The 18,229-nt window shown below is 38.2% G+C and overlaps 1 protein-coding gene across 7 annotated transcripts; it reads left to right on the forward strand.

The window, feature by feature from the left end:
* Positions 1 to 369: 369 nt before the first annotated feature.
* Positions 370 to 16,963, forward strand: LOC308698042 (uncharacterized protein). 7 transcript variants are annotated; one of them, XM_081377870.1, is made up of 11 exons: positions 370 to 750; positions 1,242 to 1,738; positions 2,402 to 2,758; positions 5,307 to 5,483; positions 5,578 to 5,796; positions 9,859 to 10,800; positions 12,717 to 12,846; positions 12,963 to 13,046; positions 14,873 to 14,970; positions 15,060 to 15,138; positions 16,090 to 16,963. In XM_081377870.1, the coding sequence occupies exons 1-11, from the start codon at positions 561 to 563 to the stop codon at positions 16,128 to 16,130; spliced, it is 2,814 nt and encodes a 937-aa protein (XP_081233996.1). In that variant the 5' UTR covers positions 370 to 560; the 3' UTR covers positions 16,131 to 16,963. The 7 variants fall into 7 exon arrangements, with proteins under 7 accessions (XP_081233996.1, XP_081233995.1, XP_081233998.1 ...); XM_081377869.1 differs by having other exon boundaries at positions 16,688 to 16,963; XM_081377872.1 differs by lacking the exon at positions 12,963 to 13,046.
* Positions 16,964 to 18,229: the final 1,266 nt, after the last annotated feature.

Here is an 18,229-nt window from a genome sequence, read left to right on the forward strand (position 1 = left end):
ACAGTCTATGGTATAAACCTGAAGAGAACCATAAAATATAGACTAAAGAGCCATTAATCTCATTATTATTATTATTTACTACATTTTTCTCTGAACTCTTTCGTGGAGCCCCTAGCACCCCCCTGAGGCCCCAGTTTGAAACCTCCTCCTGGCTATAGTTACCTGACCTCCACCCAACATGACTTGTGTTGTGACCCAGTTTGACCACAGACTACTTATGTCAGTACTTAAATGTTTGAAAACCGTGCTTATTCCTATTTTTTACAGCTTATTCTTGTATATAAAAAGAGCAGCGTTTAAATTACAACGGTTTTGTGTTGACTTCCATTCGGCCAGGTTTGCGCCCCTCCCACTAATAATTTGCATAACGGCTTTTGCTCTGCAGCCCAACGTTACGGTAGCCTTTCTCCTGTGCGGTAGGTGGCAGTCAGTTGTTTCCGGCTGCCTTTTTTCCCTTTGCGATTAGGAGGAGAAAGGCAAACTGTGTTAATGCAACGGGGATAGTTAGCCGTGTCGGTGGTTTCTCTTTGCTGCTGAATTGCAAAGATAAAACAGCCACAATGACGAAACTGCAGCTTCTGCACCGCGCGCTGAACGAGCGCCTGATGGCCGCTGTGGAGCAGATCATGGAGATGGTCGGCGGGACGGTGCTGGAGTACGAGGAGGAGACGATCCGGGCTCGGAAAGAAAACGAGATTCTGAGACGGAGGCTCCGATGGATGGAGGGGGCTAATCAAGCGGACTGGCCAGGTAGGACGACACCGGGAATAATGTAGTTTTTAACGAAAAATATAGTGCGACGAAAACTTTGGGGGCGGAGACATGTATGGTTGCTAGTTGCTACACAGTTTTGTGCTCTTCGGTGAGATCATCTGCGTGCATTCAGCTTCTAGTCTTCCACCGCAATGCATGATCATTATTCAGGAAGTGTAAATATTTGCCATCAGATCCTTATGATTGCTCGCAGCTGCATTTGGCCGAAGTAAACACACATCTGTGTGTTTTGTATGCCTGTTGTTTTCGCTCCAAAACGCCGAGGGGGGCGCGCAGAGCAGAGATACCCCCCTCTAGAGTCCACTGGGAAAAACATCTCCAGTCAAAAACGAAATTATATATTTTGCGTTTCCTTTTCGGGTTACATCAGGACATTTCACTTACAGCTACTTAGTTTCTTAGGTTGAAAACAGAAATCGCTCTTGATCTCATCAAATGGTTGCTGTTTGGTTTCTTTAAATTCTCAGGCCCATCAGAACCCATTACGCTTTCCATCCCAGACGAGTCCAATCCATCCCCACAAGATGAGGGTGCTGTCAACGTTGGATGTGGACAAGAGTCAGAAGCACTTGTAGTCAAAACTGAGACTGCTGATCACCCCCTGTACAGCGCCACCACATTACCTCAAAGCGTTGATCAGGGATCTGACGTTGCTGGGACAAGCACTGGTATTTCCTATGGCCTGGCTGACGGTATGACCTGGGACTCTGCTCAAAGTTACATGGCCCCTCTGGACTTTGATCCCACTTCAGGTACCACCAGGGTCATGCACTGGAGAGGGTACAACAGAAGGCAGAGGATGTCCTTCGCCTGTCCAGACTGTGGTAAAGTCTTTGGAAAGGAACAGAGGCTGCTGATTCACATGCGGATCCATTCCACTGAGAGGCCGTACAAGTACCGCCGGCGCAAGGCGTTCTTCTACGGTGACAATAAGAAAAAGAAGAAACAGCAAGCCCTTTCTCAGGTAAACATCAGCACGGTAATTGAAGTCAACATGACAGAATTGACTCTTTTTACCTTTTCCATTTTTTGTCTTATCGGGAAGCAGAAGCGTTCTGTTATTCTGCTTCGTTTTTTCACATTGAACATACTTATTCACTTTGAAATATGTCGTTTTAAGTAGTGAAATATCTTGCAAATGGCATTTAAAATTCACTAGGGTAAGGGCACAATGTAACAGGACCATATTGGTTAGCCAATATTATAAGCATTTCATTATTATCCATATGAGCTGACATTGTATATTTAATTGTACACGCTAATATTGTCCCCAATATTTACATTTTACTGTAGATTACCTTTTCTTCTAATGCTTGCATTAAAAAAAAATCTAATTTAATAACACCTCAAAATGAATTATACTGTGTTGTTGTGATGCCTAAATCATTGTTCATTTAAGTTTTTAGTTTTATTTTTAACTCATTTTGACAAAATAGTATGGAATTTTAATATCAGTTTTTATTTAATATAGAATTTTTAAATATCTTAATATACAGAAAACTAAAAACTAAAGTTCTTTAATTGTAAATTGAAGAGGTACTAATATGGTCGATTAGTCATATACTACAATATGGGAGGACTAATTAATGCTTGCTTAATGTTAGTGTTGTTTTTCTCTCACGCACAGCTATCCAGAGGAATAGTGGATGATCTGTCGGATTGCTCTGAGCAGACCAACAGGGGTAGCGCATCACCCAAACGGCTAGCAGTTACTACACCAGACCAAGAAGAAGAGCCAGCCAGCCTGTCTACTGAGAGCGACCACAGCAGTGATAATGAACCAGAAAACAGAGCTACTGCCCCTGTGCATCATCGAAGCAAGAAAAATGGTGGAGCAAACCAGATGCAGTGTCATTGCCCTCATTGCCCTGATCGGGTGTTCGCTCGGCCCTGTCAGTTAGCCATGCACATGAAGACCCACACAGGCAAAGCTCTTGTAAACCTTCCCGATGAGATGATGGATGTGAAGATGAAACCACCCAAGGTATTGCACTTCATGTTCTCAAGTGTAAGAAATAGTGTTTGTAGATATGAGTACATGGATTTTTTTCTTTCCTTCACACATAAGCCCTATCAAGGATGTAAAGAAATAGAGGAAAATAAAGCAGTCATTGAAAAAGCTATCATCAAACCACTATTCTGAATATTTGGGGTGATGTGTGGGACAGATTTGGGCTTTGTAAACATTGTGTGACTGATCACTGAAATTTAAAACTGCTGTAAAATGTATAATGTTATTTGATACAATAAGAGGCCAAAGAATACTAAAACGGGCACAGCTAGTGATCTTACACCACACATTTTGAAGTATTGGTTGACCAAGATGGGTTTTTTAATGGCCGATGCTGATACCTAGAAAGTAGGTTGGCTGATATTCAATGATAACAAATGTCCAAGAACTTGATGAAATGAGCAGAAAACTTGTTTTAGACAACATTTACTCAAAATTCACGAAACAATTGTAAACTTTATTTAATAGACTTTATTTACTATCCATTTACACAAAGCAGTCAGTACAATTTGTGGGGGATAAGAACTTCATGGTTACTGGCCGATACCTGTTATCTCAAAATAAGCAAATAGTAGCCGATTAATTGGTCTTGCTCTGGCCAATATATATGTTTTTGCCTTTATAAGTGAGAAGTTCATCAATTTTATCGTTAACTAATTGGCACCAAAGTGTATGAAAAATGACCTCTCCATAGTAGTTCAATGAATTCTAAGATAGTAAGCACTTATCTTAGGATGAACTGAACACATTTGTACAGCTACAGCCAATCTACGAAGAGAACAAGAAAGCAACTACTGAAGCGGATGCAGTTTAAACGGTGAGTTTGAGGTCAGAATGGAAAGTTATTAAAACAAGAGCTGGTGTGTTGCTCGAAACACGCAGTTCATACAAACAAATGTTAATGTATTTTATGGAAGAACAAGGAAAATGTACTGTAATTGTACCAATTTTATCAGCTGATAGTACTACATTGCTAGTCATCTAATACATGAAAAGAAGGAAATGCTGAGGGAGGTTTATCATTACAAGGCAATCTGCCATTTGCACTCTATAGAAATAAACAGGGACTAAAAGTATAACATTAGTTACATTTATCTGAAAACATTGACTGGTTATAGCTGTAGATTTTAGCGATAAGATGGATCAAGCACTATTGATTATAGTTGTAATATATAGCATTTTATTCAACTGCTGTTTATCATTGACAGATTTTTAAATCATGCAATGCTTAAAAGACCATTTATGAGAAAATAGTTATGGAATGTTAAAAAACAAATTTCAATGGTGTATCCTGAGGGACCCCTGGTTGAATACCCTGGCTATAAACCATTAAAACTACAGTAGTCAACATTTGAAGTGGATCAAAACCTTTCATCAAAGTTATAGCCTACATGAATTTTTAACAATACGCGTTCTTGTCTTAGGACAACTTTGATTTAACTTGTTTGATCTGCTTCAAATGTTGACTACTGTAGTATTACCAGTGAGCTGAAGAACGTACTGTTGGATACTTTTATTATTAAATTCTTGTTGATACTATCAAGTCTATTATTATTATTATTATTATTATTAAATGTTTGGATCATTTTCATTCTGTATGTCTGCTTTAACCCCTGCATTTAAGTCATTAAAGCCATTTCTACAACTGAAGGCATTCAGTATGATTTATAATATATTTAATGCAAACAAGTATCACCGCTAAAGTGTAACTCAAAGCTTATGCATGTTTTTCTCATTGATTCACAGGTGACATGTGCACCACACCGCTGTTTTAGCAAAGTTTGGGACTACTTCTCAAAAGATGCATATGGTGAAGTCTTCTGCCATCAATGTGCAGCCAGAGTTAGCCAGGGGTCCAGCAAGGCTTCTCAGAAGAACACCTCTAATTTGTGGTCTCATCTTAGAATAAACCACCGACAAGCCTATTTAGAGGCGAAAGGGTTCAGCCGACCAGTCAATATGCTGATCAATACAACTCAGATTAAATTGGAGCATTTTGAGCCAGAAGAACATGTTGCAAAAGAAGAAAGTGAGATAATGAAGGTCTTGATACCAGAAGAACCATCAAATGGAAATTTGTAAAATCACGTCTTTGAAAATAGAAAATCACGAACTTTTTTTACTTGTATATACAAAAAAAGAAAATCACAACCTTTTTTAAAATCATGTACCATTTGTGTATATAAACAGTGCAGCTGAAATGCAGTGGTTTTAATAAAATTAGTTTGAAATGAATTGTTTTTCAGTCATTTGAGTCATTTCTGTGGGTGGTTTGGCGGTTTACAACACTAATATATTTTCATTGAAATGCCATGACATTTTGGTGTTGGTGTCAGTGCATGATACTTTCAAGTTCACTGTTAAAGACAATGTATAAATATGCTGTGACTTTGTATGACTTCTGTAAAACATACAGACATTATTCATTCAGTTTCACATCCAGGGCTTATTTCACTTGGAGCTCATTGCATATGTCTTTCCTTGCTTCTCTCATTGTCAATTGGACTTGCATTTCTTTCAGAAGCAAAGAAAAAATGATGCAGTGAAGAAGGCCAAAGTTATTGGCAAAAGTGAGCTCCATTGTCCAAAGTGTGACAAAGTCTTCGCTTTGGCAAGCAGGTTGCGTTTCCACATGAAGTCCCATAAGGCTGAAAGGGCTTTATTACGCAAAACTCTTAAGATGCCAATCCAGAGTGAGGTACCTGCTTACACAATGCATCATTTTGATCTGGATATGTGATAATTTCAATTCATGTTTTCCTATTAATTTTTGATATTTGTATTTCTCTTAGCCATCTAAAGAAGAAAATATGGAGGCAGTACCTAAAACTACAGAAGTACAGAATTTGCCAGAGCTAAAGAAAACGTTCGCCTGCCCACATTGTGATAAAGTGTTTATCCGTGAAGGATGGCTGAAGCCGCACATTCGCTCTCAACACTGGAATATAAAGAGGAGGCGTCGTCAGTTTGAAATCTTCCTTGACAGTAAATCACAACAGCCTTACTACCAGGTTGGTTTTCAGATTTGTAATTAAATAGGTAGATGTTACTATATACTTTTTAAGACACTGATAATTGTTTAGCTTTTATTTCTACATAATAACCCAAACTCCTTTGTACTGATCGAAAAGCAATTGCGTAATGGCACAACTGTAAAACAGGGAGTCACTAAGGAGTCGAAAAAAAAAAAAAAAGAATCATCAAAGGGCAACGCAAAACCAAGTCAATCAAGTGATGAGTCCTATCTGGTTGTTGCTGGTTACCACCAGGTTGTTTTTTTTTTAGATTTGTAATTGAATATGAAAATTTTACTGAATACTTGCTGAGACAGATAATTTTTGAGCTTTTTTTTGTATAATAACCCAGACTCCTTTTTTATTGATTGAAAAGAAATTGCGCAAGCGCACAACTGAGACACAGGAAGTCACTAAGGAGTTGAAACAAAAAAATGAAGAATCAAAAAAGGTCAACGATAAACAAAGTCCATCAAGTGGTGAACCTAACCTGGTTGTTGATGTACCGCAAATCACTACAGATGAGGCAGAACAAAGTGCAGATCTTCCTAAAAGGGGCACAGATGAATCTAAGTGCGCTCCTGAGCAATCAAATAAAGACCCTTCAGACTCTGACAGAGAAACATCAAGTGCTACAAAACTGAAGAGGATGTTTCCGTGCAAAGTATGTGGCAAAGAGTTTGTTCTGGAAAAGAGGTTAAAGAAGCACTCAAGGACACATCAGGGACGTAGGTTGCAGGATGAAAAGAAAAGGAAAAGAGAGCAATATCTAGGGGAAGATGGGCTTATGGAACAAGCAGGAATGAGATTGGGGGAGGAGGAGAAGAAAGAGAGGCTTGATAAGACGTCAACTAGTAATCTCAACCTAAATACGGTATGTGTCTTACAAAAACCTGAAGAATGATCTACATCCGTCTTTACATTTTCATAGTTTTAAATGACTAAATCCAACCAGAAGACAATCAGAAAATTCAGGAACCTAATAAGCACCTTCAAGGCTAATAATGTCTTTCTGAAGGAACTTTTACTTATTTTCCTATTTTAGAAATAATTTTTGGTGAAGGCACTCATTAACTAGATTAGCCCCTGCACAAATATGTATTAAATTTTTTTTTTCGTACCCCTTCAGCAGAAACCTCAAGGATCTCCAAACAAAGAGTTACGGAAAGACAAAACCAGAGGTCAAGGGCCACTACCCTGCCCATTTTGTGGCAAAGTTTTTGCTTGGGAAATGCGGCTTTTGATGCATATGCAGATTCATTGTGGCGAGAAACCATACTCATATCGGCAACGCAAGAAACGTTTTTATGGAGACTTGAAAAGGGGCCAACTCCCTAAATTCCATAATCAGGAGGTAGGAGAGACTATGCGATATTCATTTTGACCGATTGATTCTTCCAGTTTTATTTCTTCAAGGAAAAAGAGGAATTGTTTGTGCAATGAATCCTAGGTCATGTTGACCCAAAGAGCTGTTGTTCAAGTCATTATGAAATTGGTTGATTGTCGATTTCCCTCAATACAGACTCCGGAGAACAACAGTGACAAGTCTGAAGAATCCGTGGGTGAAGAAACAGGGAATGAGGACGAATCTGCACATCTGAGCAGCAGTACAACACATGCAGTGTCTGGAGCTCTCGCAAGCAGTACTGAGACCACTGGAATGGAGGACCATACTGGCAGCCTCGGCCTTCTCCCTCAGACAGCTATTAGGAAGCCTACCACCTGCAATAAGAATAATCAAAGAACCAAACCTGAACTATTCAGAGATATCTTGAGCCAATTCAATTTACAGCCAAGGATTGTTCTAGAACCAATTATGACTAAATTCAAGCCCAGGGAAGTCCCTATAGAGGTTGCATCTCCACAGCATGATTCTCAATCAGAAGTAGAGCTTGATAACATTGGGGGCCCACTGGCCGTTGAATCCTCTGAGGGAAAAAACACAGAGTGTCAACAAGAAGAGGACAATGACTGTTATTTTTCTGGTGTTACCGAGAAAACAGCCATAAACCAGCTGCCGCTGATCATAATTGATGATGAACCAGAGCAGACAAACGCAAGAACTGCTGCTGAACATGCTCAGTCTGAATGTGGAAGAATGAAGTGTGATTCCAAATGTGATTGTAATAACATTTCTACTATGAAATTAACTGTAATGCCACAGACCAGCGATTTAAGGTCTTTGTTCAAGAAAACTAGTTCTGGTGACATACAGAAGAAAACTGACTCGGAATCAGCTTGTGTTGTCCTCTCAGATGGTGAAGAAAATGTTGATGAAGATGTGCTGAATTCTTCCAGAGGTTTAGATGAAAAGAAAATTGCCTTAGTGCCCAGCGTTCAAAATGAACAGTCAGATGTGTGCAGCAATCCTGGTGAAAATCCTTCCAGCGACTTCACTTTTACAGCTCCAGATGCAATTGAATCCATCGATACTGATGAGTCCACTTGTGTGCATGACAAATCTATTGACAGTGCCTCAAAACATACTGATATTGAGGTTGTAACAAGTGAAAGAAATGACCAGAGTATCTCAACTGACCCACTCACCAGAGACCAGATGGCTTCTATTACCATAAGACAGACAGAGGACAACCCCATGAGTTCAATGGAGAATAAGTCATGTCAAACATCTAATATGGTATTTGCTGGTCATGCATCGAAATCAGAAGTCAACGATGACATGAAATTGCTAGAGATGGAGATTGTCCGTGGCGATGAGACAAAAAATAAGAAACTGTGTGAGCAACCAGGTATGCAATAATAGCAGATTAAAAAGTACAACACGGACTCAAAAGTAAATCTGTTGTTAATCAATCTGTGGAAATTTAAAGCGATATGTAAATACATGAACAGAGAAATCTGAATTATAATTAATTATATACTGTTTTCTTGAAAAAGTTTCTTAATGTCAGATGTCAGAATCTGTTCTTGATGCTTCAACTGACATCTCAGGGAAGAATGAACCTTCTGTACAAAATGTTAGTTATTTGTGAATAAAAAGTTCTGAAGAATTTGGAGTGCTCTCAAACTCTTTCATAACCCGTCAAATCTGACAGTAGTAACAAGACTGCACAAAAAAAGTAAAGCAAGCACTATTTTGTCGATCTAATGGAAGGCATGCAGAAAGATAGAACTGCACTTAAAGTGTGATCACACAAGAGAACCTGTGTATTGACAAAGACTAAAAAAAGGAACGAGTTATTGAATAGTTTCACAGTTAAAAAAGAAAATCAAGCAACCTAGAGACTCTAAAATGGATTGCAATGCAGATGTTGTTCACCGCATTTTTTGCCAGAACTGGCAAAATCGATGGAACTAATTTCGGGAACATGCTCTGATGTTTAAGCACAACAGAAACCCAGCTGCCTCCTGCAAATCCCAGGAAGCTGTTGATGCAGAATTGGCAAATCCAGCTTCAGACGTGATCAGCGTCTCCAGACTTTTAGAGCCAACTAATGCAACTAATATCAAACCCTTGGAAATGTGAAGCAAAGGACAACCATACTCTAGACACAAGTCCCCCAGTTCTAGTAACAACCCAGCTCAGAAGATTTGTGATCCGGAACCCTCAATCCCTCCCAATCTTGACTCTTGCCAGTATCCTGCCTCAAAAACCAATTATCCAAAAGTGGAGGTGCCTCTTGTCTCTAACAGCAGCACAGCTCAAAATGACATTGATGCACAATCCTTAAGTCCACCTGTTCTAGATCCTTGCCAGTGTGTTGAAATAATTATCCTCATTTGGAATCTTCATTTAGTACAACAAGGAAGACTACCAGATCAGCCATCAAACAAGACTCCCAGATCAGCCGTCTAAAAGAAGTCAAAGAAAAGTTGTCCAAGTTCTCATTCTCAGGTTGTTTGCTTTTTTTATTGAATAGTGTTTTGTTTTGATTTTGCAATGCAAGTTTTTGTTGCTATTTTAGGTGTAAAAAAGTGCAGATCTTGAGTGCTAATATGCAAAAACTGACCATGCAAAGCATTTTGACTGATTTAATTAATTGAATTTCTCATGCTCTTTTAATGCTTTTATTAATTATAGCTTCTTTGCAACAACAGGGTCCTGAATGCCAAAGCAGTTCCACGGATGACTTATTGAAGATACATCACTGCTGTTACTGCAAGCAACCACACTATAGAATGATGGATCATCTTCAGTCAGTTCATCCTAATGAGCCAGAGGTGGCAAAAGCTCTTTCCTTTGACAGGAACTCACAAGAAAGGGAACATCTCTTGAACCTCCTTCAAACTAAGGGAAATGTTCTACACGGCTCAAATGTTGTTCAAAGTAGTAAACAAGATTCAAAACCATTTAGGATGTTTGCTTCAGACTGCTCATTTGATGATAGTGTTTATTGCATCTATTGTTTAGGGTTATTTAGCAAGAAGTCTTTTGCTACTCATTTAGAGCAGTGCAAGGGCAAATCAGTTGACAGAGCTGAAGATAACTGCGGTGAAATTCCTCCCGATGCTGGGCCCATTCCTTCAACTCCCACACTTACTTCCCTATGGAGTCCAGAAGAGATTGATGCTGATCTAGAACCATCAGGTTTTTATTGCCTAAATACCACCTATGAATCAGAGCAGCTAAATTTGTATAATGAACAAGAAAGTTCTTCCCGTCAAGATGTCACATGCAGTGTTGGGCAACCAGATGTCTCAAGTCCAAATAAGGAGGTTAGAAATGATGGGCAGACAGAGGGTGCTAAATTACATTTCAAACGTTCTCATGAATATGAAGTCAGCTATGATTTTAAGTCTGATAATTTTTCAACTCCAAGCCCTGGTCAAGAATCAACAGACTGCAAGAATGAAGAAATTAGTATCCCAATATATGATGTTGCTCAAGAAAGGACGATGACAGAAAATGACTTTCTCAGAAATCCATGTGATGATTTCAGTCCACCTCACTGCAACCAAACTGTGTCCAATGACAGCGTGAAAACCCAAACCTATGGAACACGAAGGAAGAGGAAGAGGCGCTCACGTGTCCAAAATGAGGTAAATATCATTGTTAAATAGGGCTGGGTATCGTTCAAAAAATTTCGATACCGATACCTTGATTTCGATACCAGTTCCTGAACGATACTTTTTTCCATACCAATTTTATGAAATCCATTTTAACAAGATTACATAACACATTACCTCAGAAAAACTTTGGTTTTATTTTTTCAGTTTGACTCATGCTCCTTAGCCAGTGCACAAAGGAACAAAAAAAGCACAAGGAACAAAATATTCCTTATACATATACATAAGAAACAAAATATTTTTTTATAAAGAGCTCATGCTCACCAAAGCTGAATTTGTTTGATCAAAAATACAGTAAAACTTGTTATTGTGGAATAGTATTACAATTTAAAATCTTATTTGAATATATTTCAAAATGTAATTTTTTCCTGTGTTGTCAAAGCTGACTTTTCAAAATCATTACTTCAGTGTCACATGATCCTTCAGAAATATGAAAACAGTTTTTGGAAACTATGATACATTTTTTCATGATTCTTTGATGAATAAAAATTTCAAAAGAACAGCATTTATTTGAAACAGAAATCTTTTGTAACATTACACATGTTTTAAGGTCATTTTTGATCACTTTACTGCATCCTTACTGAAAAAAATTCTGACCAACACATTTTTGAACGGCATTGTACATTCAGTAAATTGCAATATAAGCACTGTCAGAGTGATCAACAAGTATCTCTTCATTTACCAGTCAAAGACGGAGCAACTTTTTGCTCTTATGTTTACTCCGTGCTCTGTCAAGGGCTTCATCATATCTGTCGCGGTACCGGTCTTTGCAGCAATTATTTTACCGCAAATACTGCATCGCGTGCTGTTGGCATCGAGCCTGGAGAAATGTAACCACACTTTTGATCGACTTTTCCACATCTTTAGGGTATTGTGAGTGTGTGCTCGCGTCTCATATGAGAATGTGCGTGAACAGTTTGTTTGTGTGTGTGCGCGCGCGCGCGTCTCATATGAGTAACTTAGGCTATGTGCGCAGAGAGTTCCGCGTGTTGAGTTTGCGTGTATGTGCGTGAGCGACTTTAGGTGTGTCGTTGTGCATTTCATATGTATTTGTTTGAGCACTGACGTTGACGAGTTAACCCCTTAGGTATCGAAATCTGGTACCGAAAAACAAGTAATTTTTCGATACTCGATAGTATCGAGGCAATTCGGTCGGTACCTAAAAAGTATCGAACTCGGTACCCAGCCCTATTGTTAAATGTGGCATTCTGAACTTTGTTCTTCAGGACTCCCTATTATTAGATTCTTTACATCGAAGGATATTTTAAATCTCTTTACAGTTGTTCACATATTTACATAGGCCTACTCACTTTTGTTTTGTTTAATACTGGTATGTAAAAAAAAATCTAGGGGCTGGTTGCACCAGCTGGACATAAAAAAGTTGGGTGCAAGTTCTGCGCTGGGCTTAGCTATGTCCAGCCTTCCGATAAATATTTACACCTGTTGCACCAACTAAAACTACACCCAGGCGCAACTACGCCCAGCGTAGACAATGTGTGTCCACTCCGACACATTCTAACCCAGTGCTAGTTGAGATGCTATTCACGATATAGTTACAAACTTAAATTTGCTTGACATAACAAATGAAGCCACTGTGCCATCTAATTTCAGTGAACAAACGTTAGCTAACGAGTCAGCGTTTATCTAAAGTCTCCCTGTATATTCCTACAACGCAGACGCATGTAAATGGTTATTAAACGTCCTAGGCATGTAAAAAGTTATTTATAAGTTGGAAAATGTCAAACTACAGCAAATGTCAAAGTGCATATTCTGAAATCATCTTCCTCTTGTCTGAATGTTAATGTATTGTAAATGAAATGTCTATAACAGTACTTTTGATGAACAAAGGTTAAGCTGTGGTTTTCTGTTTTTTCCTTTTAATTGTATAGTCACTGATCATGGATTTTGACTTGCTTGGTGAAGGAGAGAGGCCCAATTCAAAAATACATGTCTGCCAGCATTGTAGGGCAACTTTCTGCACCTCCTACACGCTGCGCAGACATGAATACACTCACACAGGTCAGTGTGCAAAACCCTTTTTAACACGCATATTATAATATTGCAACTCAAAGCAAGCTAGTCACAGACAAGAACCAGGGTCATTCTCATGCCTCTGTTTTTTAATTTTCATACAGGTGAGAGGCCATTCTGGTGTCATCACTGCAATATGGGATTCATCCAGAAGTATCGCCTTTTAAAGCACACATTTGCATATCATGGTGAATTTATTAGTTGTTGTTTTGATAGTTACAAAAATTTTATTTTACTTTTATCAGGGTTTCTGAAAAAAAGTCTTAATTCAACCTAACACAAGTCAAGGCCTTTAAAAAGGTCTTAAATCAGAGCAGAAAGTCCTAAGGCCGGGACACCAAGCCGAAGGTCGGTTGTCGACCAACGTCGGGCCATCGGCGAGCGTCTGTCGGGCTAGTTTTTGCGGTGTGCCCCACACATCGGCGTATAGTTACAAACTTAAATTTGCTAATAATAAAGAACTGAATTTGATTGACATATCAAATGAAGCCACTTTGCACGATTCAGCTTGTTCAATCGGGCCATCGGTGAGAGTGGAAACGTGAATATTTTCATAACAACATGAGCTGCTTAAAATAAAGAAAACTATCAACATAGCTGATATTCAAAATGGTAAGCAATTGTTGCTTTGTTTTTCGTTTCGTATATCTCGTATATCCGTGTTTCTGTTTCTCCGTTTGAATGATGAATATAGACTATTGATTCCTGCTGATATATGACCGTTTATTTCTTACACGGAGGCGCAGAACTCACATGCTAGTTTGCAGTTGGCTGTAGTCTGTGCTGTGTGTTCAAGCGCAGCTTTTTGGTCCAGATACAGCCGAGACGCAAGGCGACAACACCGTCGGTTTCGTCACTAGTTCTTTGAAGTCGGCTTGGTGTGTCCCAGGCTTTAAATTCATAAAGTTATGGCTTTAAATGTTGCATGAATTGCAAAAAAAATGAATGTCTTTCACTGTATTTTTGTCCTGTTTTCAAATACAAATTTCTAAATATCTTTAAATCAAGATACATTTACTTGAGGTGCAAATGTAAAATGTACAGTTAAACAAAATTAAGAAAGTTTATGCTTAAAACAAGAACAAATATCTGTCAATGAGTAATAAAAACTTCACTTTGTCCATTGGCAGATGTTGTTCTTGTTTCAATCAAACTCACTTAATTTAAGAATCTTTAGACATTTGCACTAAAAACAAGACAAAAACACTAAGGAACAACATCACTTTTTTTGCGTTGCGATCAGAAGGTACAGTGAAAGTTATTTCTATGTTCTAGTGGTTGGGAGCAGAGTGATTGAAGCTATTACTTTTGTAAAATGAATAATACAACTCATTGGGCCTCATTTATCAATCTAACGTAGAAACAAGCGCAGATCCGAGAGCAGAAATCATCTCATGACAGGGTTCATGAAACATTCGTTTACCACCAATCCCATCCTACGAATGATCGGACATTGATAAATGTGGCGGCTGAAAACAATCGTAATTTAAATATCACACCCATATAAATTCACATTTTAGAAGCCTCGTCCCTAGAGTTTACAACATGGAGAAATGTAACATGGCCAAGAAGAGAGAAGTAATCTCATGAAAGAGAAATTGATCTTACACAAAAAACACCCATTAGCCTCATAATTGATAAATTAAACTATTAAATATGTAGTTTACTGGCTTCAAATGTTTTCATTCCAGTCAAAATGCTCTCATAACGGCTCTCCGCCATTACTATGCTGTACGCAAGTCCACGCTAACCCAAAAAAGATTTGATCGTAGCCACCATTTTGCGTGAAAATGACTGTACGCCCAGTTTTTTGTCATGCGTTCTTTTCATAAATGAGGGTCATTGTTTCTCCCTATACATTTATATTTAGAGAACATATTGACATATTGTGTTCCCTTCAAATTATTCCTTGCATATTATTTACCTTCATAAAACCTGCAGAAACCTGGTTTAATGTAATTCATCAAAATGAGAAATTTGCATGTTTTTTGTTTTTTTTGTTTTTGTCTTCAAGGGGACACGTTAACTAGCACAGACCAGCAAAAACTGCAAAGACCAAAGAGAAGAATCCAAGGTGGAGAGACGTCAGTGAAGGATGAAGCTAGCCTGGAGGTAAAGTGATTGTTATATTTTTTTCTTAAATAGATCTTTATTCTTATTAGAGAACGGAATGAATTATTATAATTTTTTTTTATTGACAGCCATCAGCAAAGAGTCCAAAGGATTTACCAGATGCTGTTAATGATGACACTGAGGGAAAGGTTACGGCCACAAAGCAAGGTAAAGTTTCTGCTTGTCATGAAACATGCATAAAGAGCATCAAAAGTCCCAAGCATAACAGGGTTCCTCTGGGTCATTAAAAAAAGACATTTGAATCTCCTGATTTTTAGGTCATTTAATATTTTTTTTCTGCCAGACATTAAATTTTGAGATTGTCTTAAATCTGATTGAAAAATATAGCTGTTTAGGCTTATTGGCAAATCAACATTGTTACGTTGTCTTGTTTACGTTTGTGACATTTTGCACTCCTCACCAGAGGTGCGTGTGGGAGGGTGTGTAAAATAGTCTGTAAAACATGGTGTTTTGAGTTTTAACAATCTGCTGACTTTATCCAATATGTCACTCACTTTGCAAAAAACAAACAAAAACATGCATTAAGAGTGCATGTATTATTCACTCTGTGATGTCGCCTATTATTATGCAGTTAGAATGCCTCCAAAACTCAGGGTATGTTTTTGCCCCCAGTTCTTGTCTTATATTTATTAATTCTAATGGAAAATTCCAAATGAAACCACAGCTGAACCGTTGTGGGACAATAGATAGCAGTGCTTCATTAATGAATGAATGATTTAATGACTTAGTCATTAGGCAGAGTGTCCACCAAAGCGTTTTAGCCAGCTGAAAATGCCTAGCTGTGGGAGCAAGTCCACCCTGATTCGGCTGATGACCTGAGGGAGCAGAACTACCGGAGGGAAGGCATAGAGGCACAAAAGAGGCCATGTGGGCCAATGCGTCCTTTTCCTTCGAAAAGAATATCAGACAGTGTGTATTCTCTTCCGTCGCGAAGAGATCCACTTCCGACTAGCCGAAAATGCAGGGGGCCTCCGTCAGGAGGTGAAGTCTCCATTCCCCTGGGGGCGGTCCGTTTCGGGATAGAATATCTGCTCCAGGTTTAATGGAGCCTGGCAAATGTAAAGCACATATTGAGCGGAGATTTTCCTGTGCCCACAGGAGGCGGCAGCGTGCCAGTCTGTTCAGAAGAAGGGACCTGAGTCCGCCCTCATGACAGCCTCGGGGGAAAAAACACTTGGGTGGACACACAGCCTTAAGACAGACACACACAGTCACTTGCTTGGTTCCTGAATGAATCAGCATTTGAATGAATTAGCTGTTGAATAAATTAACCTCTAATAAGGTTAGAAAATGTGCCTTTTACAAAGGTAAAAATGCACCTCAAAAGCAATTTAAGGGGGCAAATATGGCCTCCTAATGGAAAAGTTAATTTATGTCACTGCTGTAAATGGACCACAGCACAAAGAGGATTTTAAAATCTTCTAGAGTCAGCTGTCCACGACAGGCCTAAACCAGACACACACACACAGCAAAATAATATCTAATTATCGTTATTGTCAAAATTCCTGAAAATACAGATCATTTCTGTAAATATCACAGACCCTTAGAGTACAGTATTAATTTTTTTATATCTTCAGGTCTTAAAAAGGTCTTTAAAAGCCTAAAATTGCAGCAACCCAAAGTATATTTTGCTCAGTCTTTAAAGTGTATAACCTTTTTTTATTTATTTACCTGACTGAATATGCTTTTGTTTCAGACACAGAAGCGAGAGGGTTCCACTGGCAAGAAGCAGGACACAAACACTATGAGACAGATTGCTAGAAGTTATCGTTTACATCTTAGTGTTGCTTTTTTAAAAGTTACAACATATTTGTTTTATTTGTTTTGTAAATATGTTTAACATTGTTGCCTGAATCTGAAAATGTTAAATAATTTTATGGAATGGTTAATTTCAGCCTGTTGTATTGTACAGATCATAGCATATGTTTATGAACTAACTCTAGATTGAGAATAAAAACAGGTTAGAGAAATCTACGGGTGTATTGTTTTGTTTTTTTGCGTGTGTGGGGAAACTATCTCTCATACTGATGCAACTTATTTACAATACAAGCTCATAAATGTCTCATTCCAAAGTTGAGACACTAGACATAATGAATTATATGTTGAGAAATTGTTTAATTGTTCATTATTATACACTACCGTTCAAAAGTTTGGGGTTGATAAGAGTTTTTACTGTTGAAAAAAGAAGTCTCTTATGCTTGCCGAGGCTGCATGTATTTGATCAAAAATACAGAGAAACAGTTATATTGTGTTCTCCACTTCAGTGTCACAAAGTCCTTCAGAAATCATCCTAATCATCTTGGTCCTCAAGAAACATTTATTATCATCAGTGTTAATAAGTTTGTGGAAACAGTGATGCATTTTTTTTCAGAATACATTGATGAATACAGTTTATATTTTATATATGTCTTTGCTATCACATTTGATCAATTGTTATTAAATATTTTAATGTTTAAAAAAAAAATTGCACTGACCCCAAACTAATGGCAGGTAATGCCATATAAACAACTATAAAATTGCTGAATCTGATGTTTTAAAAATCGCTAGTTTCATGATATTGTTTTCTGTAAAAACCTTGAATATCGTGATTAATCAGATTGCTTTATTAACTTGTGTTAAATGTTATTCTTCAAAAGTTTATTTGTTTTTTTAATTTAGTATATTTAAGCACATTTAGCAAATTGTATTTTCACTCTTTTGGCTAGATACTTTGACTTTTGCTCAGTATCCATACTTTCACTTAAAATGCAATGTGATAAATGTTGACTTATGTCAGGTTTTGTTTTGTTCTAAGACAACATTTATCCAAGTGATAAGTGGTGCTCCCAGGTGAAGTGTCCTCTTTCAGCAGGATGATGCACCCTGACACACTGCATGATGAAGAGTTCAATGTGTTGCCCTGGCCGGCCTCCAAATTTCCCAGACCTCAATCCAATTCTGCATCTGTGGGATGTGACTGTGCTGGACTAACAAGTTTGATCCATGGCAGATTCACCTCGCAACCTACAGGACTTGAAAGATCTGCTGCTAATGTCTTGGTGTCTGATACCACAGGACACCTTCAGGGGTCTTATAGAGTCCATGCCTTGGTGGGTCAATGCTGTTTTGGCAGCACGCTGAGGACCAACAGCATATTAGACAAGGTGTGCTCATAATGTATTTGCTCATTGGTGTGATGTGAATAATATGAATGACGACATTATTTGATCAAAAGCTGTATACCACAGTTAAAGCTGTA

Source organism: Scardinius erythrophthalmus (genome assembly GCF_964197995.2).
Source record: "Scardinius erythrophthalmus genome assembly, chromosome: 1".
In the NCBI taxonomy this organism is placed as follows: domain Eukaryota; kingdom Metazoa; phylum Chordata; class Actinopteri; order Cypriniformes; family Leuciscidae; genus Scardinius; species Scardinius erythrophthalmus.

Excerpts from the sequence above, each read along its gene's own strand:
- LOC308698042 (XM_081377866.1), top strand. The coding sequence starts at position 561 with ATGACGAAACTGCAGCTTCTGCACCGCGCGCTGAACGAGCGCCTGATG. Across the intron at positions 2,759-5,306 it reads TGAAGATGAAACCACCCAAG|AAGCAAAGAAAAAATGATGC; the intron begins GTATTGCACTTC and ends CATTTCTTTCAG. Across the intron at positions 5,484-5,577 it reads AGATGCCAATCCAGAGTGAG|CCATCTAAAGAAGAAAATAT; the intron begins GTACCTGCTTAC and ends TATTTCTCTTAG.